Consider the following 21,009-nt stretch of genomic DNA (forward strand, 5'->3'; position numbering starts at 1 on the left):
TCTGGGGATGCCAGAGCTGAAGGACTCAGGAGTGACCATGTTTATGGGGCACATAACTCTCACCGTGACCGTTTACCCGCTTACCCACCAGGCACCCAACCCTCCCTCAGGCTCCACTAAGACCCTAGGGAGGGTCTGTCTAGTTCACTTCCTCTTCAGGGTGCCTGCTTGGCTCAAAGCAGAGCCCAATATTCGTTGATTAAATTAACAAACAGTGAAGCACTTGATAACCAAGATGCCCCAAGCAAGTAACTTTTTGGTCTTAATTTCCTAGTCTCTAAAATTAAGGGGTTGGACTAGGACAAACGTCTGGCTTCCGACTTTGCCCCGTTACAAGGTGTGTGTGACCTTGGGTAGATCACTAAACCTCTCTGTGCCTGGTTTCCTTATCGATAAAATAGGGATAATAGTGCCTACCTCCCAGTGTTGTTTCAAAGTGAACTGAGTTAATAACTGCAAAGCGCCTAGACCAGAGCCTGGCACATTCAAAGCACTATGTAAGTAAAAAAGTAAATTTCCAAGGTCCCCTCCACCTTGCACTTTCTCAGGCCAGGGGAGGGCAGATGGAAGAGAACTGGGGAGAACGGACCAGAAGCTGCGGAACCTACAGGCGCTCGCGCATGCTCACGGAAGGTGCGAAGACTACGTTACCCACAATGCCTCCCGCGGGCCCACCTTCGCGGCCAGGTTCCCACGCTCTAACAGCGATTCAGCCAGGGGTTTGAGGACCACGTTGCCCAAGATGCATCTCGCGGGCCGGCCCAGTGGCTTCGTTCCTACGCCTGACAGTCTGCGCAACCCGCGGTGCGAGGACTACGTTACCCACAATGCCTCTCATAGACCCGCCTCTGCGGACTCGTTCTCTTTCTTGACAGCCGGCTCGGCCAATGGCGCAAGGGCGGGGGCGGCCGCGTTCGCAAGCCCGACAGCGGGCTCGGTCAGCGGCTTGCGTCCAGCAGCTTAGGGTCAGCTGTCTGCGGACCGGCTTCCGGGACCAGCCAGCCCGCTGAGCCGCCTGCCCCCGCGGTCCGGCTCCCGGCCCGGCCCGCCGGCCCGGACGCGCCCAGAGCCCCCCACGGCTGCAGCGCTGCCCTGATGTGGACGTGGGCGCGGGGGCCCGGCTCCAGCTTCCATCCCGGGGCCGCGACAGAGCCCGGGTCGTGCTCGGCCCCGGCCTCCGCTCACTCTGCACCTGACGGGGCGAGACGGGAAAGCAGCCCGGCCCGGGAGTCCCAGCCCTCCCAGAACCCTGGCGTTGGAGGGGTCCGGCTGACTATCCACCCGAGGGTGCCCCGCGGGGCCGCCGAGCGGAGCGGGGATCGGTTTGGGACCGAATCTGCGTTCTCCTGGGCAGAGTGGGCCCTGGTTCTCACCATATTTCCAAAGGGCTCCCCTCCCAAGAGGTCTAACTAATAACGACAATTCAGCGTTTCTACGGCTCTGACCGCGTTCCAGGCGCTTCACTCAACCCTGTCCGAACATCCCCTTTAGTCTCCCAGCCGCCTGTGTGCAGGTGATATCACTACCTCTGCTTTCAGTGGAGGAACTGAGGCCCAGAGAGGTTAAGTAATCGCCCGGGAATTGGCATGGGGTTAGGAGCTAGGATGGGTTGATCGACTTTAACAGTTTCCTTTTGCTGATGAGTTGGCCCTGGGACCAGGGCAGGGGCTTGTGGATCTGATGCTTATCCAGCCCCAGGGCTGCGCCCCAAATGATTTTCTCATCTCTCCACAGAACCCTGAAAACCATCTTTCCCAGTGTCTGGCCAGAGGTATAGGGAGAGACAGATTTGACCCCCTGAGGCCAAGAAGGAACAAGGCCCATTGGGAACAATGGCGACACCCCTGATCTCCAGCCCCTCCTTCCCTTGGGGCAGGACAAGATCTTGATCCTGAAGGTGGAAGAGGACTTCTGCTGGGAAGAGGAGCCCTCTCTGGACTGGAGACCTTCCACCAGCTTTTTCGGCTCTTCTGCTACCAGGAGGTGGCCAGATCTCTGGAGGCCCTGAGCCACCTCCGGGAGCTGCCCCTGGCCTTGGCCTGAGCTGGGCACCAAGGAGCAGATCCTGGAGCTGCTGGTGCTGGAGCAGTGGCTGACGGTGCTGCCGCGGGATATCCAGGCCCGGGTGCGGGAGCGGCCGCCAGAGAGCAGTAGGTAGGCAGCAGTCCTCATGGAAGGGCTGCAGCAGGAGCCCAGGAAACAGAGGCAGTGGGTGATGTGGGGGGCATCTTGGCCCAGAGGTGAGGAAACCGGGCCCCAAGTCCTCAGGGCCCTTCGGCTAAGGGCTGCATTTGGAAATTCCTCGGGTTCTGGAGCCACGGCCAGCCTTGGTCGTCAGGAGGACCTGGGGCTGCCTGGACACTGTGAACTGAAGAAGGCAACTGCTTCTCAGTGTTTGTCAACCTTGGCCAGTGGGTGTCCACCCGCTGATTAACCACATATAGCCCCGCTAAGCAGCCCTTTCTAAGCTGCGTGGATTGGTTTGTTAACACCATCCCAGCGTAGGCCAGACACAGGTTTTGATGGAAGGAAGCCTGGAGACCTTCCATGGCAGGGCCTTGGGAGTTGAAGAGATCCCAAAACAGGGAGGAAAGACCAGGGGCTGGTGGTTGCCCTGGTTAGAGCCCCCAGATGTTTCCAATCTTTCTAGAGCCACGCCATCCAGTATAGTAGCTGCCAGCCATGTGTGGCTTTTAAAATTTAAAATGTAATTCCTAAGTCACACATGACTAGTGGCTGCTGTACTGGACAACGCAGATATAGGACACTTCCATCATCACAGAAAGTTCTAGAAACACCGCCACTCTAGAGCCTGCTCCAACTCCTGACCAAATTTGGGGAGTGGAAGTCTCTTACAAACCCGTTGTGTTTAGATTGGATCAGTTCCTCCAGGTTAGATATTCGGCAAATGCTGACAGGTCACCTTTCTCCCTGTGGCGGTGCCACTGGCCACACGCTGCTATTCTTCTGCATCCAACAGGACAGACATATCCCCCAAACTTGACCACACTGTTGAGTGCAGTAAGCAGATCCTGCTATTGTTGAAGGTTGGGCCTGAGACCGGGGTCCTCGGTGCTGCTTTCGCATTCCCTGGGCCATCTGTTGTCCCGAGTTCTGTTGCAAAGCTCAGTAAACTCTGAGACCCAAGTTCATCCGACTCGCCTTCTCCGGAATTAGGAAATAGATGATCCCAGAGGGCCTGTGTATGATTTCAAGAAATGTAGCAAAGGCAGTAACGTGAGCTTCTGAAATGAGACCTGATTCGGGGCCCTTCCAGCCCAGGGTCTGTCGGGAGCAGCAAAGAAGGAAGAGTGAGTGTGACAGTGACCCCAATGCAGTGTGACAGGGAGAGGCCGTGGAGGCTCCCTCAGGAGGAGAGCCGGCCTCCTTTTGTCCAGGTTGGGAGCCTGACCTCTTCCCTGCTCACGTCCCTTCTCCCCGGGAGCTGGTGGCGGGCTGCGGGGACAGTCAGACACAATGAGGCAGCCCAGTGGGAGGCACAGCCAGGCAGAGCCCGGGAACAGGAGGGTGGCCACGAGGTGCCTGAGACAGAGGGGCTGGGGAGACTGTAGGTTTCCTCCTGACCTTCTGGGAGCTGGTGGGCAGATCTCCGTCTACATGCAGGGCCCGGAGGTGCCCCCTGATGACGCACTGCCCCATGAGACAGGGGAACAGTCCTTGACATGCCAGGCGGAGGCTCAGCCAGAGGAGCTGTCCTTGGATGAAGGGGCTTGGCGCTCCAGTGAGCAGCCCTCAGCCCAGCTGAGCCACAGACCAAAGAGAGGCCCCCAGCTCTGGTCAAAGAGAGGCGAGTAGCTGCCCCCTCGAGGAAAGAGAAGCCTTGCAGGGGAGGGAGCGAAGGGAAAGGAGCGTGGCAGGAGGTCGGGGCCTGTGGGAACGTGGGATGGACGGGTTCCAGGAGGGGAGCTGAGTGTGGGTGGGGAGCAGCTGGACCTGCCATGTGCAAGGGTGGGCTGTGTGGGCTTCACCACGGCTCTGTGCTCTTTCCCAGGCCCAGTGCCTTCCCGGCGAGAGGAGATGGCAGCATTGGCCACGTCCTTCCTTTCAGCCTGGCCCCCAGTGAGCAGATGTACCAGGTCTGCAGCATCCCCATGCGTACCACGCTCTTGTTACAGTGACACTTCTCTCCTAGATCTGGGGTTGTCAGAGGTGCTTCCCCCTGAAAAGACTCCTTTACCCCAACCTTCGCCTCCTGGGAAGCCTTGCCTTCTCTCGGATGCCACCAGAGAATTAGGTGTATCCTGGAGGATTCCGGGTCCAACGGTGAGTCAGAGCAATAGCTTCCAACCCTGCTGGGCATTAGAATCTCTTGGGACTCTGGGAGAAAATAGATTCCTCCCCCAGCCCTGGCCTGGAGCCAGAGTTTCGTTTGCTGGTTTGTTTGAACAGCTCTATTGAGATGTGGTTCATGTGCCGTACAATTCACTCCTTTAAAGTTTACAGTGCTTCGTATGTTTACAGAGCAGTGCTGTCATCACCACAGTCGACTTTAGAGCACTTTCCTCCCCTCCTCAGAAGACCCTGGACCCATCAGCGGTGCCTCCCCGTTCCCCACCCGCAGCCCCTGGGCGCCACCTGTCTGCTCTCTGTCTTGGATTTGCCTCTTCCCGACATTATTTGCTTGGGTTTTAATCTCGTTCCCCAGGTCAGTGTGGTGCTAGATTAGGGAACCACAGGCCTGGAGGCATCCTGAAACCCCCCAGTCACCCCATTGGGGTCCCAGGGCTGCCTTGAGCTGGGCATGTTAACTTGTGTCCCCGTGGAGCGTGAGCCCCAGTGGCTGAGGGCACCGTGGGTCCAGCTGCTCCGCACAGTCAATCTGTCTCCAGCCCTGAGCAGTGGGACAGCGTGGTGGTGATGGGGTCTTCCGAAGAGCAGCATCCAGCCGTGTGTGAGCCGAGCCCAGGAGGAGGGGAGGTGGGGGCAGGGGGAGAAGTGGGGAGGTGAGTGGGACCCGCCATCTTGACTCGGCCCAGCCTGAAGGAGCAGTGGTGTGGGAATGAGTGGCCTGCGTTCTGCCAGGTGCCAGTGACCCTGGAGGACGTGGCTGTGTACCTGTCCCAGCAAGAACGGGGGTGCCTGGACCTGGCTCAGCGGGACCGCAGCTGGGAGGGGCTGCCAGAGAGTGAGGGTAACATGCAGGGGTGGGAGGAATTGCTGGTCACTGTCCCTCAGAGACCGTGACGTGCCTGATGCAGGCCAGTCTCAGGGTGGCTCCTGCCCTTGGGCTGGCTGTGGCTGGCCCGGCATCTCCCCGACAGGCACGTGTTGGCCTCCGGGACCTGAGGCCCCAGCCATCCCACCGTCCCGCTCAGCACCTTTCCTGGCTCCCCACTGCCTGCAGGAGCCAGTCCAGCAGTTCTCAGACGTTGGCCTGACAAATCCCAGGGGAGTATGTTAAGAACAGGCCCTCAGGGGCCCTGCTCCCAGGGGTGGGTTCAGTGGGCGGGGGGGCCCTGGGGAGGAGTCCACTTGGCAGCCAGCTGTGTGCAGCCTGCAGAGCCAGGGCCGCTGGTGTCCCGTCAGTGGCCCCTCACCCGTATCCCAGGCACATGCCCAGAGCTGTCCTGGCTGCCTTCGTCTTTCGCTTCTTCACCGCACGCTTGGTGGTTTCACTTCACCCTCTGTGCCACCCTCAGCCCGCATGGGCACGGCTGCTCCCGGCACAGCCCCGGCCACCCACAGCCTCTCCTCACCGCCGCCCGGCTCCCTGCCCAACACTGTCACTTCTGCTTTTCCCGCTCAGCTTGTCCTGCCGTTCCTCATATCCACTCGGGCCCTGAAATGTTTTCTAAAGGAATTGAGATGCTGCTTTGTACCTGTTGGGGTTCTCCAGAGAGAGAAACAATAGGATGTGTGTGCGTGAGTGCAAGAGATTTTAAGGAATTGGCTCACACGATTGTGCAGGCCAGCAAGTCCAAAATCTGTAGGGCAGACCTGCAGGCTGGAATTCAGGCAGGATTTTTATGTCTTGAAACAGAATTCCTTCTCTGGGAACTTCAGGATTTGCTCTTAAGGCCTTCAACTGATTAGAAGTGGCCCACCCACAGTATGGAGGGTGACCTCCTCTCCTTATGGTCAACTGATTGTAGATGTTAATTATGTTTGCAAAGTAACCTCCACAGCAACATCTAGACTGGTGTTTGACCAAACAGCGGCATCACAGCCTGGCCAAGTTGGCACAGAAAATTAACCATCACAGACTTTGCTTTCCATCCTCATTCTTTCCAAACTAAGTACCCGTGGCATGAATGAAGGTGACACCTTCCTACTGCCCGTATGAGGAGGAGACTGATTTCCTGTGCGCATGCTGCTGGACCATGGCTCTCTGCTCTCTGTTCCGTGTGTCTCCCACTGTGCATTGTGGCTCTTGGCCATTTAATCTCCATTGTGAGGAAACTCTGGACCCCTCGGGGCATCAGGGTTTCCCTCCCACAGCCAGGGAAAGCCTCAGGGCCTGTTTCCTCATTTCCCTTCCCTTGGAGGAAACAGTAGTCTGCCCAGAAGCAAAACACTTCCCCCCTCTTCTTTCACTTGGTCCACACCCGCATCCTTGTTTCTCTTTCCCCCTGAGCAGGCCTCCCCCCTCCCAGGCCCTGTCTAATAGCCCAGCGGGGTGAGGGGAAGGCCCGAGGGACCCAGCTCCTGCTGCCCTGCAGCTGGGAGGGTTCTGGCAGTGCTGGCTCGGGGTGGGGAGGGCAGCAAGAAAGAAGTGGGAGGCCCCGGTCAGATTCTCTGCACTCGTACAGGTTCACACCTTGCTGGTTGTGTTTGTGAAGTCAATCAAGGGCTTAGAGCAAGGGTCAGCAGACTAAAAGACCAGATAGTAAATATTTCCATTTTTATGGCTATATGGGCCCTGTTGTGACTAGTCAGGTCTGCCGTCATGGCGCAAAAGCAGCCACAGACAGTGGAAAATATGTGGGCGTGGCTGTGTCCCATGAAAACTTCCTTTGTAAAGATAGGAGGGCCTAAGTTTGCTGACCACTGCATAAAGACAGGCAGAGGAGAGAGACGAGTAAGAAAGGTTTACGTCTCCAGCAGAACCCCTCAGTGGGGAAGGAGAGAGTCACACCAAAGCAGGCTGGGACAGGGCGTGGCACGCGGATGCGGAGGTGAAGCTAGTGCCCGCAAGAAGCGAGGGCAGGGAGCCCAGGCCGAGCAGTGGGGTCAGAAAGCCCCCAGGCGTCACCTGGATCTGCACGCAGGGGTGGAGTTGCTGGGTCGTGTGGTGACTCTGTAACCTTTTGAGGGACTGCCAGACTCAGTTCCTCTTTAACAGTCCTCACAGCAGGCCGGAGAGTGGCTCCATCAGCATCTCAGTTGTACACATGTACATGGAAATGGAGGCCCAGTAAGTGTAAGCTCAGGCCCACGTTTGGCCACTTGGTATAAAGTTTATTTTCTATCACTGTTTGTGAAACTTCCTAAATGAACTTATTGGTGGCATTAAAAGAGGTAGAGATGAGGGAAATGGAGTTAAAGAAAAGAAAATGGCCTTTGCTTTTGATGGCAGGGCTTGTGGCACCAGCAGAGGTGTGCTACATTTAGGCCACCCTGTCTACACTGTGTGTGCCCCGGAGCTGAGGGTGAGGGCCTCTGCAGGTGGGAGAGGGCCTGGGGAGCCCAGGTGACAACAGCCTGGCCACATTCCCTTCAGGAAGGTCTCCCTGGGCCTCCTGTGGCCTTGGTGGAAGCCCACCTCGCATCTGGCTTCAAAGGAAAACTCCCCTCGTTGGGAGTGGGGGCAGCTGGTGGGGCCCCCGTGGCCAGATCACGGTCTGTGGCCCAGATCTTGGCCGGCTGAGGTCCGGCAGGGCCTGGCTTGCCTGGTACAGGGCTGGATGGGAAGGGACCCTTGCCCACCCTCAGCTCATGGCAGCCAGCTGTGACCCCAGGTGAACACTGGAACTTGTACCCAAATGCCAAGGACCCCGCTGGACTGCCTGAGCCTCTAGCGTGGGAGGACCCGAGATAATTTCTCTGCTCTTCCCGTGGGGCAGGCAGCGGGGAGGGGCAGCGACTCTGAGACGTGGACCTTGGAAACGCACTGAGGTGCCACAGATGAGAGCTTCAGCCTGTTGGGAGCACAGGGCTGAGAACAACAGTTAGGAAAGGCCTCTGTGAAGACGGCGGCTCGGGGGATAATACTTGCAAAGGAACAGGGCGAGGGAGACAGGAGCGCTTCCTGTGGCCCCCCAGCTCTTGCTGGTCATGCACAAGGGAGGGCACTGCTCTGTTCCACGGGGACAGTTTCAGGTGTTCTATAACATTCAGTATTCTATCTGTATTTAAAGGTCAACTCCACCTTTAGTTTGGAAGGACCTTAGAACATATATGTGCCTTTGTGTCTTGGTTAAAGAAAAAAGAGAAATCAAATTTCAATCTTTACGTCTTTATCGAAAAGTCCGTTGCGGCTGGGGGGGGTGGTGTTAATTTAGGAACACAAAGTAGCAAGCATCCAGGGACCCTGAAAATCAGGCTAAATTCCCTTTCGACACCCTTTTAACCCTGAAATTCTCTAAATATGTTTTACTTAAGTTTTATAGCTTTAAAAAAAGACCTTGTATTATGGAAATAATAGACGCACGTTAAAGAGAAAAAAATGCAGAAATGGAAAAGGGTGAAGAAGCCTCATAGTCCGACTATGGGGACAAACCATTGTCTCATGGTGTTTCCTTCCAGGCCCTTTCAGAGGATCGGGTCCCGCAAGTTGTCTCATGCTGTGTGTACAAGTTTGTACTGGTATCTTTGTTCCGAATGCATGAACGTGTTCTGATGGAATTCTAACAGGGGGCTGGATCCCCAGTCAGGGTCCCTGTGCTACAAAAGCACATGCTAATAGAAACGGGGGTGGCGGGGCGAAGGGAGCCCTGGGGGCCCAGGTCTGTTGAGGGAATGTCAAATCATCCTGCTGACCTCCTCCGATCTGTTACCAGAGGCATCTACACTTGGCCCAGAGGAGGCACCAGGGTCTCCTGGGCTGTCCCTGGCCCAAAAGGGTCCCCCAGGGCCCTGGGACTTCCTCCAGGGGGTCTGGCCTGGGCCCTCTGCCTCTCAGCCTGGAGTGTTCCGTGTTGCTTCCTCCCAGTTCCGGATCCAGCGGAGTCTTCAGGGGCCTGGGCCTTCTGGCTGCAGGGACCCTTGCTGGCAGGCAACTCGGGCTGAGCAGTCCCCTTCCGAAATGCCCTGAGCTGCTGGAGAAGCTGACTTTTCCCGGTACAGTCCCTGTGACATGAGAAGCAACCTCAGTCACACCAAGTGGAGGCCACACCTCCCAACACTTCACCACTGAGCCAGGACACAGACAGAAAAGCCAGAGTGCTTCTGGAGCATGTTCCCGGTTGGCAAGACAATTAGGCCTGCAGCCTCCCTGCCCTGGGCGAGTCACGCGGCATGTCAGCATGTTAAAGGCTCTGCGAGGGAGCCTGTGGGACACTTCAACCCAAATTTGCCTTCCCTCTTCTTCCTGTGATGGCTATTCACGTCCCACATTAGGGGGAAAGTTGCATTAGACTCTGACATTCCCAAAGAGCAGGATCTGCAGGCTTTGCAATCCCCCAAATTTTAGATGCCGCCACAGCATATCCTTCTAATTCGCCAGGACCGCAGTGTGGGCCTCCCCATGGTGGAGACCCGAGCCTTCTCTGAACTTGACCTTTCACTTCTTAATTCACCCTGGCTAACAACTATCACTGTGGCCCATCCCTACACTCTCTCTTCATTTCCAGGGCCATCACTAGCAGGTGGCAAAATCAATTGGGGGAGCTATTTTTCAGGAAGAAAATGTACTGATCCCTTGAGAGGAAGCTAAGGTGTCCTTGGTGATGGTCAGGAGGACAGCAGGCCAGGCTGAGAGGCTGCTGGGCCCCAGGTGGGCTCCCACACACTACCCTCCCCACCTCCTGGACGGTCCCACACCCTCGTGTGCTCGCCCTTTGGGTGCGAGACACAGAGCTCAAGGCACAACTGTTACAGTGCCGCGAGAGCCTGCTGCAGAGGCAGAGGTCGGGGATCCCCAGGTAGCGGGAGCCCCCTTGTGGTTACCTCAGCCCCGAGGGGCCCTGCTGCTCTCTCCGAACTGCTGTCTCCTCTTCCCCCTCCTCCTCGCTGTCAGAGGAGCTGGAGATGGAGCTGGGGGCAGGAAATGGGCTGGGGGCAGGAAATGGGGGCTCGCTGGATGTCGCCCAGTCCACCCTGGCTCCCACTAGGGACTTGGAGTGCCCAGGCCTCCTTGGTGACCCAAGGCAGGAGGACAGGCAGGCCAGCCAAAACCAAAGGGCCATTGGGCTTCCTGCCAAGTGGCGGAGGGATGTAGGTACCCCAAGGCAATGTGCCCTGGCCTAGAAAGATGGCCCTCTGCCCCCGCTTCCTCCCTTCCTGCGCAGGGAGCGTGCCGATGGGAGCAGGGGGATTGTTGGCCAGGCTCGTTCTGCTGAAAGCACTTCTCAAGTGAGCAGTGCCTGTGGAAGTCCCTGTTCCTCCCAAGGCCAGTGTGGTACCTACGAAGCAGCAGGTCTACTGTAGGGCTGTCACTGCTCCGTGTACCTTTCCGATGACCCCTGGTCTGATGGCTCCTTGGGCCGAAGGTCCATGAAGATGGTGGGAGGCTCCGCTGTGCTCCTTAGCCGCGTGCCTGCCGCCAGTGTCGGGCCCAGCTCAGCCTGGGAGCCCAGCTCCGTGGAAGCACATCTGAGATGAGAAGAGCAGGGAGTGCTGAGTCCGTCTTGGTGATGATGGTGTGACCTGTGCCGGGTCATGGCTGCCACCGACTGAGCCCCCACTGTACGTGGGGCACTGAGGTGGGCCCGATAAACGCATTTGCTCTTTGACTCTTCAGAACAACCCTCCTCAGGGAAAGGCTCTGATTGGCCTGGCTGGGGTTGGATGCCCAGGGCTGGCTCCATCCCTGGTGGCCATCCTGCTCCCAGGGAGGCCTTGTGGATGGTGAAGGGAGGGCTCCCATAGGTTGGGGGTAAGAGCAGGTGCTTTGAGGCTTGACTCCCAGCTCTGCCACATACGGCCTGGGCAAGTCAACCTCTCTGAGGCTCAGTTTCCCCTCTAAAATGCACCCACCTGATCAGGTTCTTGAGATGAAATGAGACATACACATCAAGTGCCCCGCCCCCAACGGTAGGCCTAATGAATACTGCATGGCCGTGGGCCAGTTCTAGAGAGAACGGAAGTCCCACCTGCTTCCAGCCTCCTGCTGCCCGGTGTCCTGGGGTGTGTCAGCGGGCACCTTCCTGGCAGAGGAAGAGGCTCTGGACTGCGTGGTGCACAGCAGGGCAAGCTGTTCCATGAGCCTCTCCTGGGCGCTCGGCACAGCATGGTCTGATGGGAGAGGGGAGGCTGCTTAGTGGGGACCTGGCCCCTGTTTGGCTTACAGTGGGCTAAGCCTCGGGACCCCTCGTGGGGACATACCTCTGGCTTGTGGAGAAGTGATGGGGCCAGCTGGAGGCCCCCCCGACCCCTCCTCTACTCAGGGCCCTCTCTAAGGAACCCCCTCCAGCTCAGCAGGGCCGGCGGAGCTGTGCCTTCAGGAGCAGGGAGTCGTGTCCGAGCCTCGTGAAGCAGCAGTGACTTCTTCCTAACCATGTATGCAGCTCCCTCACCCCCGAGTCCCACTTGTCAGCAGGAACCATCATCCACATTCTATGTGTTCTTTTTTTTTTTAACAGCAATGGGATCATCCTCTATGGATTGTTTTCACTGAATGTGTTACGTCTTTCCACGCGAATGCATGTGTAGATTGCCCTCACTGAGCTGCAGAGCGCTCTGTGATGACCGGTTTAGCTGGACGACTGCTGAAAACTGAAGATGGGTTCTTTCCAGCTTTTCACAATTAGAGCAACGCTGCATCCAACATCCCTGAGCACACATCTTTCCCCACCAGGGCGAGTGTGTTCAGGAGACTTCAGAAGTGGACCAGCCTGATCAAAGGCTTATGTGCCTTTAAAACAGAGAACAGATTCTGCCATACTACCTTCCAAAAAGGGGACAGCAGTTCTAGCCCCCACCCCCACCCCACCTCACAGGAGGGTGGGTTTCTCCGCATCCTGCTATAAGGGGTTAAATTACAAACAAAACCTTGCTTCAAACAGCACCAGGGGCTGTGGGCCACAGAGGAGCCTTTGCTCTGGAACTGGAGGCCGGAACCCAGCTGCTCCTCGCATCTTTGCCTCAGACCTGCCCCCACTCACCTTCGTGGGCCAGAGTGGCCGCAAAGGGATGGGAGCTGTCATTTTCTTTACAAAACTGCCCAGAGCAAGGCCACAAATACAATGACAGTGATCACATCCCTGACTTTCTTTTGTGAATGGGGAGGTGAGTGGAAGCAGGACTGTGCTTAGGAACTGGCTGAAGGGACATAAAAGGCAGGCTGACTTTGCTTCCAGAAAGAAAGAGAGGTAGGAAGGTGGGGAGGAGGAAAGGGTGTGGGTTGAGGGCAGGGACTGTGTCTGAAGGGCCGCCTCTTGTATCCCCAGGACCCAGGCCATGCTTGGCACATAGCAGGCAGTCACATATATAATGAATGAATGAACGAATGGAGTGAGTGGATGAAGAAGTGAATGAGTAAATGAATGAATGAAGTCTTTCAAGGACTGGCACCTGAGTGTTCAGGACCGTGAGGGCCAAGCTGTGGAGAGGACATGGTGGGCTGCGGGGCTGATGGTGCCCAGCCCAAGCCCTATTTTATTGAGAGGCCCTGGAAGAAGCTGCTTGTGGGGATGCACTTGGGCCCTGGCGTTCAAGGTCAGACCTCGGCCCTGGAGGCGGTCAGCTGCCCACCAGGCGGCTCCAGGGGCGCCGTCTCCCCGGTCGTCTTCTCGTCCTGCCAGACTCTGAAGGATGTGATCCAAGTCCCACTCTTCACATTGCTGAAATAATTACAACACTGATTACGTGGCTGCCATGGGGTCCCAGAGGCACAAGTACCTGATTTCACAGCCACCGTGACCAACGGAGGCTGTGGTGGGATGTCGTGGGGTAGAAATCGGGCCGAGGTGCATACCCACGTTTGCGCACAGGCTCACTCACCCACCCTGTGTGGGCTGCAGAATGAACTGCTGTTCTCGCCACTTCCTTCCCACGCATGTTTTGGGCAATGCTTTTGTTTCTTGTGTAAAGACATTGACCTGGAGGAAACCCAGTGTCATCCTAAATCTTTTTAGGTTCAAACAGGTTTAAAATGTTGGGAGGTTAAGGCGTTTTGCTCTTTTAAGAAATAGATTGTTCCAGGCAGGTGCACTGGAGGACTTGGAAGACAGTGCTGTGGGGGAGGGGGGAGGACATTAATCAGGAATTGACGTTTCTTATGTGTGAACTTGTCGCTCCTGGCAGCCCGAGAGGTGAGTGAAAATAAAGGCGTTTAGGGGCGAGCAGAAAGGAAAGAATGGGACTCGTCAGAATGGAATTGGAGAAAATGACCTCTGTGTACACCCGAGGCCAGTTTTCTCTAAGTTGTTAAGAAAGTGATCCAGGGGCCGGCTGGTGGCATAGTGGTTAAGTTCGTGTGCTCTGCTTTGGCGAACCAGGTTTGGATCACTGGCCCTGACCTATACACCACCTATCAAGCCACGCAGTGGCGGCATCCCACATAAAAAGTAGCTCAGGGCCAATCTTCCTCACCAAACAGAAAAGAAAGTTATCTGACATTTGTAAATCAGGGGAAAAAGAGAATTGCATGACTTTTCAATGCTATGCTGGAGCATTTTCTAACAAGCCCGCCTCTCTAGGGGAAGGTGACTCGGTCTGCACAGTTGACCAGGGCCCACCTGTATTACAACTTTGTAAAACTAAGACGTTTGCGATGGTTTTCTTTTCCATCTAGTAGAGAGGATAATCCCAAAGGTAACAGTTCTGTTGCCCTGTAGGACGTTGACCAATTTTATCTCAGCATTCATTTCTTTTTGCCTGGTGTCTTACAAAATCCTAGTTTCTCACAATCTCTTTAAACTGGCTTGGTCATCCTGCGGGTTCCACCTTGAATGAACCAAGTACAAGGTTAACAGGTGCTCATTATCCGTGTGAGAATGAGGGCTTTGACGTTTGAGAATTATGCTTTGACAGAGTCTGTTCTCTATCGTATATGTGGTTGTATGTCTTCATAAACAGGATTGGGATTAGCATTCTTTTTCGTTAAGAAGGCTGAGCCTCCTTGCTCTTCCTCATCCTGGTTAACTCTACCTGAGGATGCTCTGTCTGCCAGGACGACGCACCCACTGCCGGTGGACCTGGGAGCACAGGCCTAAGGTTGTCGCTATAGACTGAACGGCTGTGTCCCTCTAAAATTCACGGGCTGAAATCCTAACCCCAATGTGATGGTATTAGGAGGTGGGGCTCTTGGGAGGTGATCAGGTTATGAGGGGAGAGCCCCCATGAATGGAACTAGTGCCATTATAAAAAAGGGGGCTTCAAAGAGCCCCCTAAGTCCTTCCACCAAGTGAGGACACAGTGAGAGGATGGCAGGCCCTCCCCAGACACTGAACGTGCTGGCACCGTGCTCTTGGACTGCCGGCTCCAGAACTGTGAGAAATGACTTTCTGTTGTCTCAGCCCCCACTCTACGGGATTTCATTATAGCAGCTCAAATAGACAAAGACGGGTGTAGTGGGCCGGCCTCAAGTTGGCCTGTGGAGGGCCAGCTGGGAGCCACCGTGCAGGGCCCGCCCCAAGGAAGCACAGGGCAGGGGGTCCCTACCTGGAGGGAGAGCAGTGGCGGTCCTTCCCGGGGCCGCTCTGGTGGCACCTCTGGTCTTGGACCTGATGCTGCAGCTCCACAGGGCGTCTCCTTCACTTGACCTTGGTCACTGCAGGCTGGGCTCTGGGCATCCCAGGTGACTTTGTGGAGAATGTCTCTCTCGATCATCTTCCTTCTCTCCCTTCGGAGGGCTCTGTGGTCTGCGGGGTCTGAGCCCTTGAGGGCGCGGGAGGCAGTGCCTGGGGGCTCTGCCTTCAGGTCTCCTTCCTGTGGGGAGAAGGTGGCTTCTCCCTGCGGCCCCCAGTGAGGACTCTGGGACCCTTTGGTGTTGAAGGACATGCGCCCAGGTTCGCCTTCCTGCCACTTGGGGGTCTCCTGGAACATCCTAAGAAGAGAGCTGCTCTGGCCATGGCTCTCCAAAGGCCCGCCAGGGTCCCTTCCTCCTAGAGAGGCCGAATCCTTTGTCCTCGCATCCCATTCAGTCCAGGGTTCGATGGCGAATCCCACAGGCACCACAACTGGCTATCGAGAAAACAGGCGTCCTGGTGAACAGCCTCGAAAACATACGTCAGGGAATTCTTTTAAATTGTAGTAAAATATGTCTATAACATAAAACTTGCCATTTTAACCATTTTTAAGTGTTCACTTGAGTGGCATTAAGTACATTCACAATGTTGTGCAGCCATCACCACTATCTATTTGCAAAGCTCTTCCATCAGCCCAGAGACTCTGAGCCACCCCGGGAACCACTAATCTACTTTCTGCCTCTATGAACTTGCTTATGCTAGATGTTTCATAGAGGGGAACCATACAATATTTGTCCTCTTGTGCCTTTTCTCTTAGCTTAGCGTTTTCAGGGTTCATCTACGTTGTAGCATGTGTCAGTACTTCATTCGCTTTTATGGATTTCAGCAATATTCTGTTGTATGGCTAGACCACGTTTGTTTGTTGATGGACACGTGGGTTGTTTCCACCTTTTGGCCACTGTGAATAGGCCACACAGCTATTAGCAGGTGGACGAGATGAAACCCAGGCCCTCTGACTCCAGAGCAAGCCCATGGCCTCAACCCCAGTGACAGACTTTCCTATTCCAGATTAAAAAAAAAAAAATCCTCCAGAAGAGTTGCCAAGGTAATGGCAGACATGAAGAAAAGACAAAATAAAGCCCTGTGGACATGATTCCACTGGAACTAAACAGGGTCTTGGCAGCCCTGGGAATTTCTCCTATTTGGGGTTCCTTCAGATGTACTTCTAGGCGTGGCTGAGGGAGTGGGTGATTTGTGTCCTGGTGATGGGTAGGGGACACACCCTGGCTCTGTAAGATGGCCCTGTGTCAGTGCTCACACTGAGGACAGCAGAACTCGGTGAACCACTCATCTGAACGTGCACCTTGAGACCTGACCGAGCTCCAGCATGGCTTCTGGGAGCATGAGGCTGGGATGGCCCCAGCCCCCCATTAAATGCCGGCCGGGGACAGGAAGCTCACCACTGCTGCCAGGAGAATCCACTGTTTGTTCCAGCCAACACCTATGATAGGCCCTGACCTCCCTTTCTCAGAGCATTTACTGAGAAGGAGGCATAATTGTGAACATGAGTCTGTTACAACTCAGGAGCACCTGTGACCCGGCTGAGAGCCATTCCTCTGAAATGCACTCGTCGGGAGGGACAGGCCCTCTGTGTCCCTCTTCCCTGGAGGACAGCCTCCCGACTTCCATAACTGCCACCAGCAGACACACCTGGCCTAGTCGCATCTACGCTGACGGGCTCCTTGTGATGTTTCACTCCTCTGACTACCGAGCCCGGCTCTACCCCGCCCTCATTCTCCCTTTAAAACACCGTCACCTCTGCACAAATCATGGAGCTCAGCTCTGTCCCTGTGGTCAGTAGTTACCGACAAAATCTGCCTCCACCGCTTTAAGCAATGTCTGGCCGTGTTTGTCTTTGACAGCACGCCCCATGCCCTGGTTAGTGAGTGAGGGCTAGTGTATTGCTGGGTGCAGCTGAGCCGGGGGAAGTGCACGGAGGGAGCCAGGCCTGGCTCCTGGAGCCTTTGCACATTGAGAAGAGCTGAACAGGCCTGACGGTTGGGGACCCGCCCAGCAATGGAAGCGCACTGATGGGTTCTGTTTATAAAGGCAGTAATTAATTTTATCATTAAGCCATTAATTTTTGATAGAGTTCTTGGTCTTGCCTGGGACCCTGGGCAATGGGGAGACAAGAAGACGGAAAATTCACTCTACATTTGGCGATGACTACAACCACAATACAGTCATGTGTCACTTAAAACAGGGATATGTTCTAGGAAATGCATTGTTGGGCGATTTCGTTGTTGTGCGAACGTCACAGAGCATACTTAAACCTACTACACACCGAGGCTCTATGGTACTGAGCCTATGGTCTTCTGGGACCCCAGGCTTTTGTTCAGTCCATCATTGACTGAAATATCGTCGTTCCGCGGTGCATGACTGTACTTAATTACAGAGTGTGCTCTGGCATTTTCTAATTGTTTCCTGTGTTCATCTCATCTCCCCACCTTCTTACCTCTGAATCCCACTGTTGCCCTTGTTAAATCAATGAGTGTTTAGGGAGTGCAGGCTTTTGTGAGAAGCCAGGTAGTGCTGAAGCCACCTGGGTTAAGGGAGAGGCACTGATGGCAAATCGTGACAATAGTCAGACAGTTCAGGGGGCCATGGTAGGGAAGAGGCCAGCAGAGGTGTGTGTGAATACGTGTGTGTGTGTGTGCACGTGTGCATGTGTGGCTGGGGGTCAAGAGGAAGAGCAGGGGCAAAATCGGAGAAAATAAGTTCCCCTCCCTGGCCCTGAGTGTGCTGGGCCCTGGGAGAGCGATGTGCGAACACCTTGAGTTGCCTCTGGAGAAAGGCCTGTGTGCAGATGCCAGTCCAGGGGCTTTAACCTCTGTGACCCATATTGCTGCTAGAGTCCGGTGAGAGGCATGGACACCCACACGCGCACCCCCTGCTGCCCGCAGGGCCCCGGCTTTGTGGATCCCCAGAGCCTGCGTCCCACAGACCTCAGGAGGAGACCCGTCGGCTGTTATGACCGAGGCCCCGGCAGGGGCTTCTGCCAGCTCCTCTGAGAAGTCTGGAATCAGGGCCGTTTGATTTCGCTGGAAGATGAACAGCTCTTCTTCCCCGCAGTCCGACTGTGGAGAAACAAGAGGGCTTCTGGATGACATGGCCCCAGGAGGGCCTCAGGGTTCGCCTACTCTCGCCGCGTCCAGCCCTGCTGCTCAGGAGCTGACTCGGGGTCTGGGAGATCAGTTCTCCAGCAAAGGGCCTTGCCCTGCCGCTGGTTCCTGCCCCTGGTTCCTGCCGATGCTCTAGAAACGGGCTCAGCAGCACCACGGGGTGGAGGTGAGATCCGGGGCCCCCGGTTCTGCACGTCCCTGCCACCCACAGCAGGTACTCAGTTAATGCCGGGGCTCAATGCACAGGGCAGCCACGTGGCAGCAGAATAAGCAGAGTCCAGCCCTCCCTCCACCATGACCTTGAGCCGCCACTTAGTGACAGGAGCCTTGGTTTGTTGCCTCTAAGGCGGGGTGGGGGGCATTTATAGTTGCCAGCCCACTTTACAGGGACAGTCTGAGGGCGCTGGGGTTGCGTTATCTACTCCCTATCAGCCTCACCTGCACTGGAAGACCCCTGAGGTCCAGGAAGCTCTGTCGCTTTCATCTTTGCAGGTGGTCTAGGTAGGACCCAAATCTGGCACGTTACTTCTAAAACCTTGCCCTTTCTCTAAACGCCTGGCTCCAGTCCATGTGTTTGGTACTGGCTGCTGAGAGCTCCTGCTAGTGCAATTCCCACCTTGCACTGTCAGTACACTTGCTGTTGTATCTTACACATGTGCACACACCTAATTTCCACTATGTGGAGAAGCTGGTACCGCTCACTTAAGCCTGAATTCAGAGTCACTTTTGTCACCCCGTAGTCCCTTAGTTGGTAGAAACTAGAAACACAATTACCATCATGGTGAGGCAGGGTCTGCCACAGTGTCTAATGTTACGAAGGGCTCCTGGTTCTTGAAGAGGCTGAGTAGGCTCCGTGAGTGTTTGTTGAATGAATGCATGTGACCAATAACAAAACTACTATGCATTGTACATTTACCACGTGCCAAGCACTGTGCTGTTATGTAGATTATTTAATCCTCACAACAACTTGCAATCAAAGCTGGGGTTTGATCCATGGGGAAAGTGGAGCCTCTCCTATGATGCAGCTCTCTGTTTATCATTATCGTCCTCCATGGAGCAACCTGGGGGGTTTGCCAGGACAAGACACGGACCAGGAAATAGGTGATTTTGTTAACGCTGATGTTAACTGAGCATGCGCTCTAGGCCAGGCACTTTACAGACAGAATCCGAAATTTGTACCAGTGATAACTATCTATATTTTGTAGTGAGGAAACCGAGGCCGACCCAGGTGTGGCAACCACCCCCAGGTTACATGGTAAGTTAGCACCCAAGTGAGGAGGGGACCCAGGTCTGCCTGATGCTAAAGCCCCTGCTCTTTCTACCTGCAGCGGTGCTGTTCTCCACTCCCAGTTGGGCCAGGATGTGGCCAGGACCACGACTGAGAGCGGCTGCCATTTCAGTGCATTGTGATAAGCCCCTGGAGGAATTCTCCAGTTGTGGTTTGGGACGGCTGATACGGCCCAGGAGGATGCTAAGCACCAGTGAATGTATTCAGAGAACACAAACAGAGATCATGTGGAAGCAGAGGCTGACAAGCTGTGAAGCTGGCCTTGGGTCAGCACCATGGTTGCCATGGGGAGCAAGGGCAGTTGGGGCCCAGGAAGACGTGAGAAGAAGGCGTTCACTCACCAAGGAGGAATCCGAGTCCAGCGACGGGAGCTGGTCCCTGACAGCCTCGAGCATGGCATCCCAGGGCCCCATCTGGGAGGCCCAGGGAGAGGGCAGCGAGGGCCCCACATCTTTGTCTTGGGATGCCATGGAGGCCCGGGCTCGGGATGCTTCTCAGTGTGCCATCATCCAAGGAGCCCTGCGGAGGACACACGGTGAGGTGAGAGGGTCCAGGGGCCAAGGGTCAGGAGCTCCGGGGATGCCTTTTCAAAGCATCTGCCACCCCGTGGGGGATGGATGCAAACCGACTCACAGACCTTCCACCCCATATTCCTTCTTGTTCTGCAGGTTCCTGTTACTGAGTGCCAGCCACACTGTGTATGCATCGTCTGTGTGTGTGTGTGTGTGTGTAGTGCAGTGTGGAGCCTGCACATATATGCATATGATGTATATAATAATTTAGATGATAATACATAATACAGATATATGTATTGATACATAATGATGTATGTATATGATATACAGAACGATACATGCATATGATAGATATATGTAAACTATACATATACATCCCATATAACATAGATACCATTATTACCTACGTTTTCTGGGCTCAGAGAAGTTTTGTAGTTAGCAAATGGCAAAGACAGAATTTGTATCAAAGTTAGAGGGGATTCCAAGCCCTACTACCCTCTACTTCCTCCTGACAAAGCAATAGACTAGAGACATTTTGGTGTCCCCAGGGGAATTTTTTTTGGAGTCACCACTCACATTAACCCCTACACCCAGGCACTGACCTAGCCCCCTTTTTGCATCCCAGAGTCTAGAAGTAGATGGCCCGGTCCCTCAAGGGTCCCAGGGGCTTTAGGAATGTGGGATGATGGTAAACTTCAGAGCCAGCGTCTGGGAAATCCTTGCAGCCTGAGAGGCAGCTGTGCCTATCAAACGGGAAGAGAACTCCTGCCCCAGCCCTGCTGGCTGTCACTCTGGTCGGCGCCCCCACAGCAGAAACGGCAGTGCCTGCTTCTTCTGTGCTTACAGGAGCGGGGACAGGAGCTTGGTGCACCCTGAATAGGGAACAGCAGGGTAGGGGGAATGCATCCGATACATGCATCATGGGCTGTTCTCTGGCTGCAGGGCAGATCACAGGGCAACAGGATCCACCAAGGTGAAGGGGGCTATCGGAGACTAAGTTCTACAGGCGGACAAGGCAATAGGGGAGTGACAGGTATTACGGGCTGCGGGAAGAAGATGTACGGTGGCTCAGAGGAGTGAAAACTGACCCACAAGTTGGGGAAGACTGTGTCAGTTGCCGGAATATGCGGGGAAAACGGACCAGATCGCGAAGAGTCCTGAACGTCAAGTTGGTGCTGGCTCAACCGGCAGACGCGGGTTAACTCCGAATCCTGGCACCACCTCCAGGTCCGTTTCTTGGCTGCAGCCCGTTAGCCCCGTCCCAATCCCCGCCC

At 55.3% G+C, this 21,009-nt stretch overlaps 1 protein-coding gene and 1 long non-coding RNA gene across 6 annotated transcripts; one reads left to right on the plus strand and one right to left on the minus strand.

Annotated features, from left to right (window-relative positions):
* The first annotated feature begins 934 nt into the window (after window positions 1-934).
* LOC106826072 (uncharacterized) lies at window positions 935-20,040 on the plus strand. 2 transcript variants are annotated; one of them, XR_011494347.1, is made up of 6 exons: window positions 935-1,561; window positions 1,735-2,154; window positions 4,013-4,284; window positions 19,138-19,187; window positions 19,261-19,760; window positions 19,889-20,040. It is a non-coding gene; the product is annotated as an uncharacterized lncRNA (long non-coding RNA). The 2 variants fall into 2 exon arrangements; XR_011494348.1 differs by lacking the exons at window positions 19,138-19,187; window positions 19,261-19,760; window positions 19,889-20,040 and adding an exon at window positions 11,703-12,319.
* DNAAF8 (dynein axonemal assembly factor 8) lies at window positions 8,397-19,696 on the minus strand. 4 transcript variants are annotated; one of them, XM_014833204.3, is made up of 8 exons: window positions 19,562-19,696; window positions 17,756-17,887; window positions 14,725-15,246; window positions 12,785-12,902; window positions 11,214-11,355; window positions 10,570-10,713; window positions 10,069-10,173; window positions 8,398-9,249 (listed from the first exon to the last, which is right to left on the minus strand). In XM_014833204.3, exons 1-8 carry the CDS (start codon window positions 19,688-19,690, stop codon window positions 8,967-8,969), a joined length of 1,575 nt encoding a protein of 524 aa, XP_014688690.3. In that variant the 5' UTR covers window positions 19,691-19,696; the 3' UTR covers window positions 8,398-8,966. The 4 variants fall into 4 exon arrangements, with proteins under 4 accessions (XP_044602461.2, XP_014688690.3, XP_044602462.2 ...); XM_014833207.3 differs by having other exon boundaries at window positions 8,405-9,249; window positions 10,069-10,155; XM_044746526.2 differs by lacking the exon at window positions 10,069-10,173 and having other exon boundaries at window positions 8,397-9,249.
* Window positions 20,041-21,009: the final 969 nt, after the last annotated feature.

This window comes from Equus asinus, chromosome 14 (assembly GCF_041296235.1).
Source record: "Equus asinus isolate D_3611 breed Donkey chromosome 14, EquAss-T2T_v2, whole genome shotgun sequence".
NCBI lineage: Eukaryota > Metazoa > Chordata > Mammalia > Perissodactyla > Equidae > Equus > Equus asinus.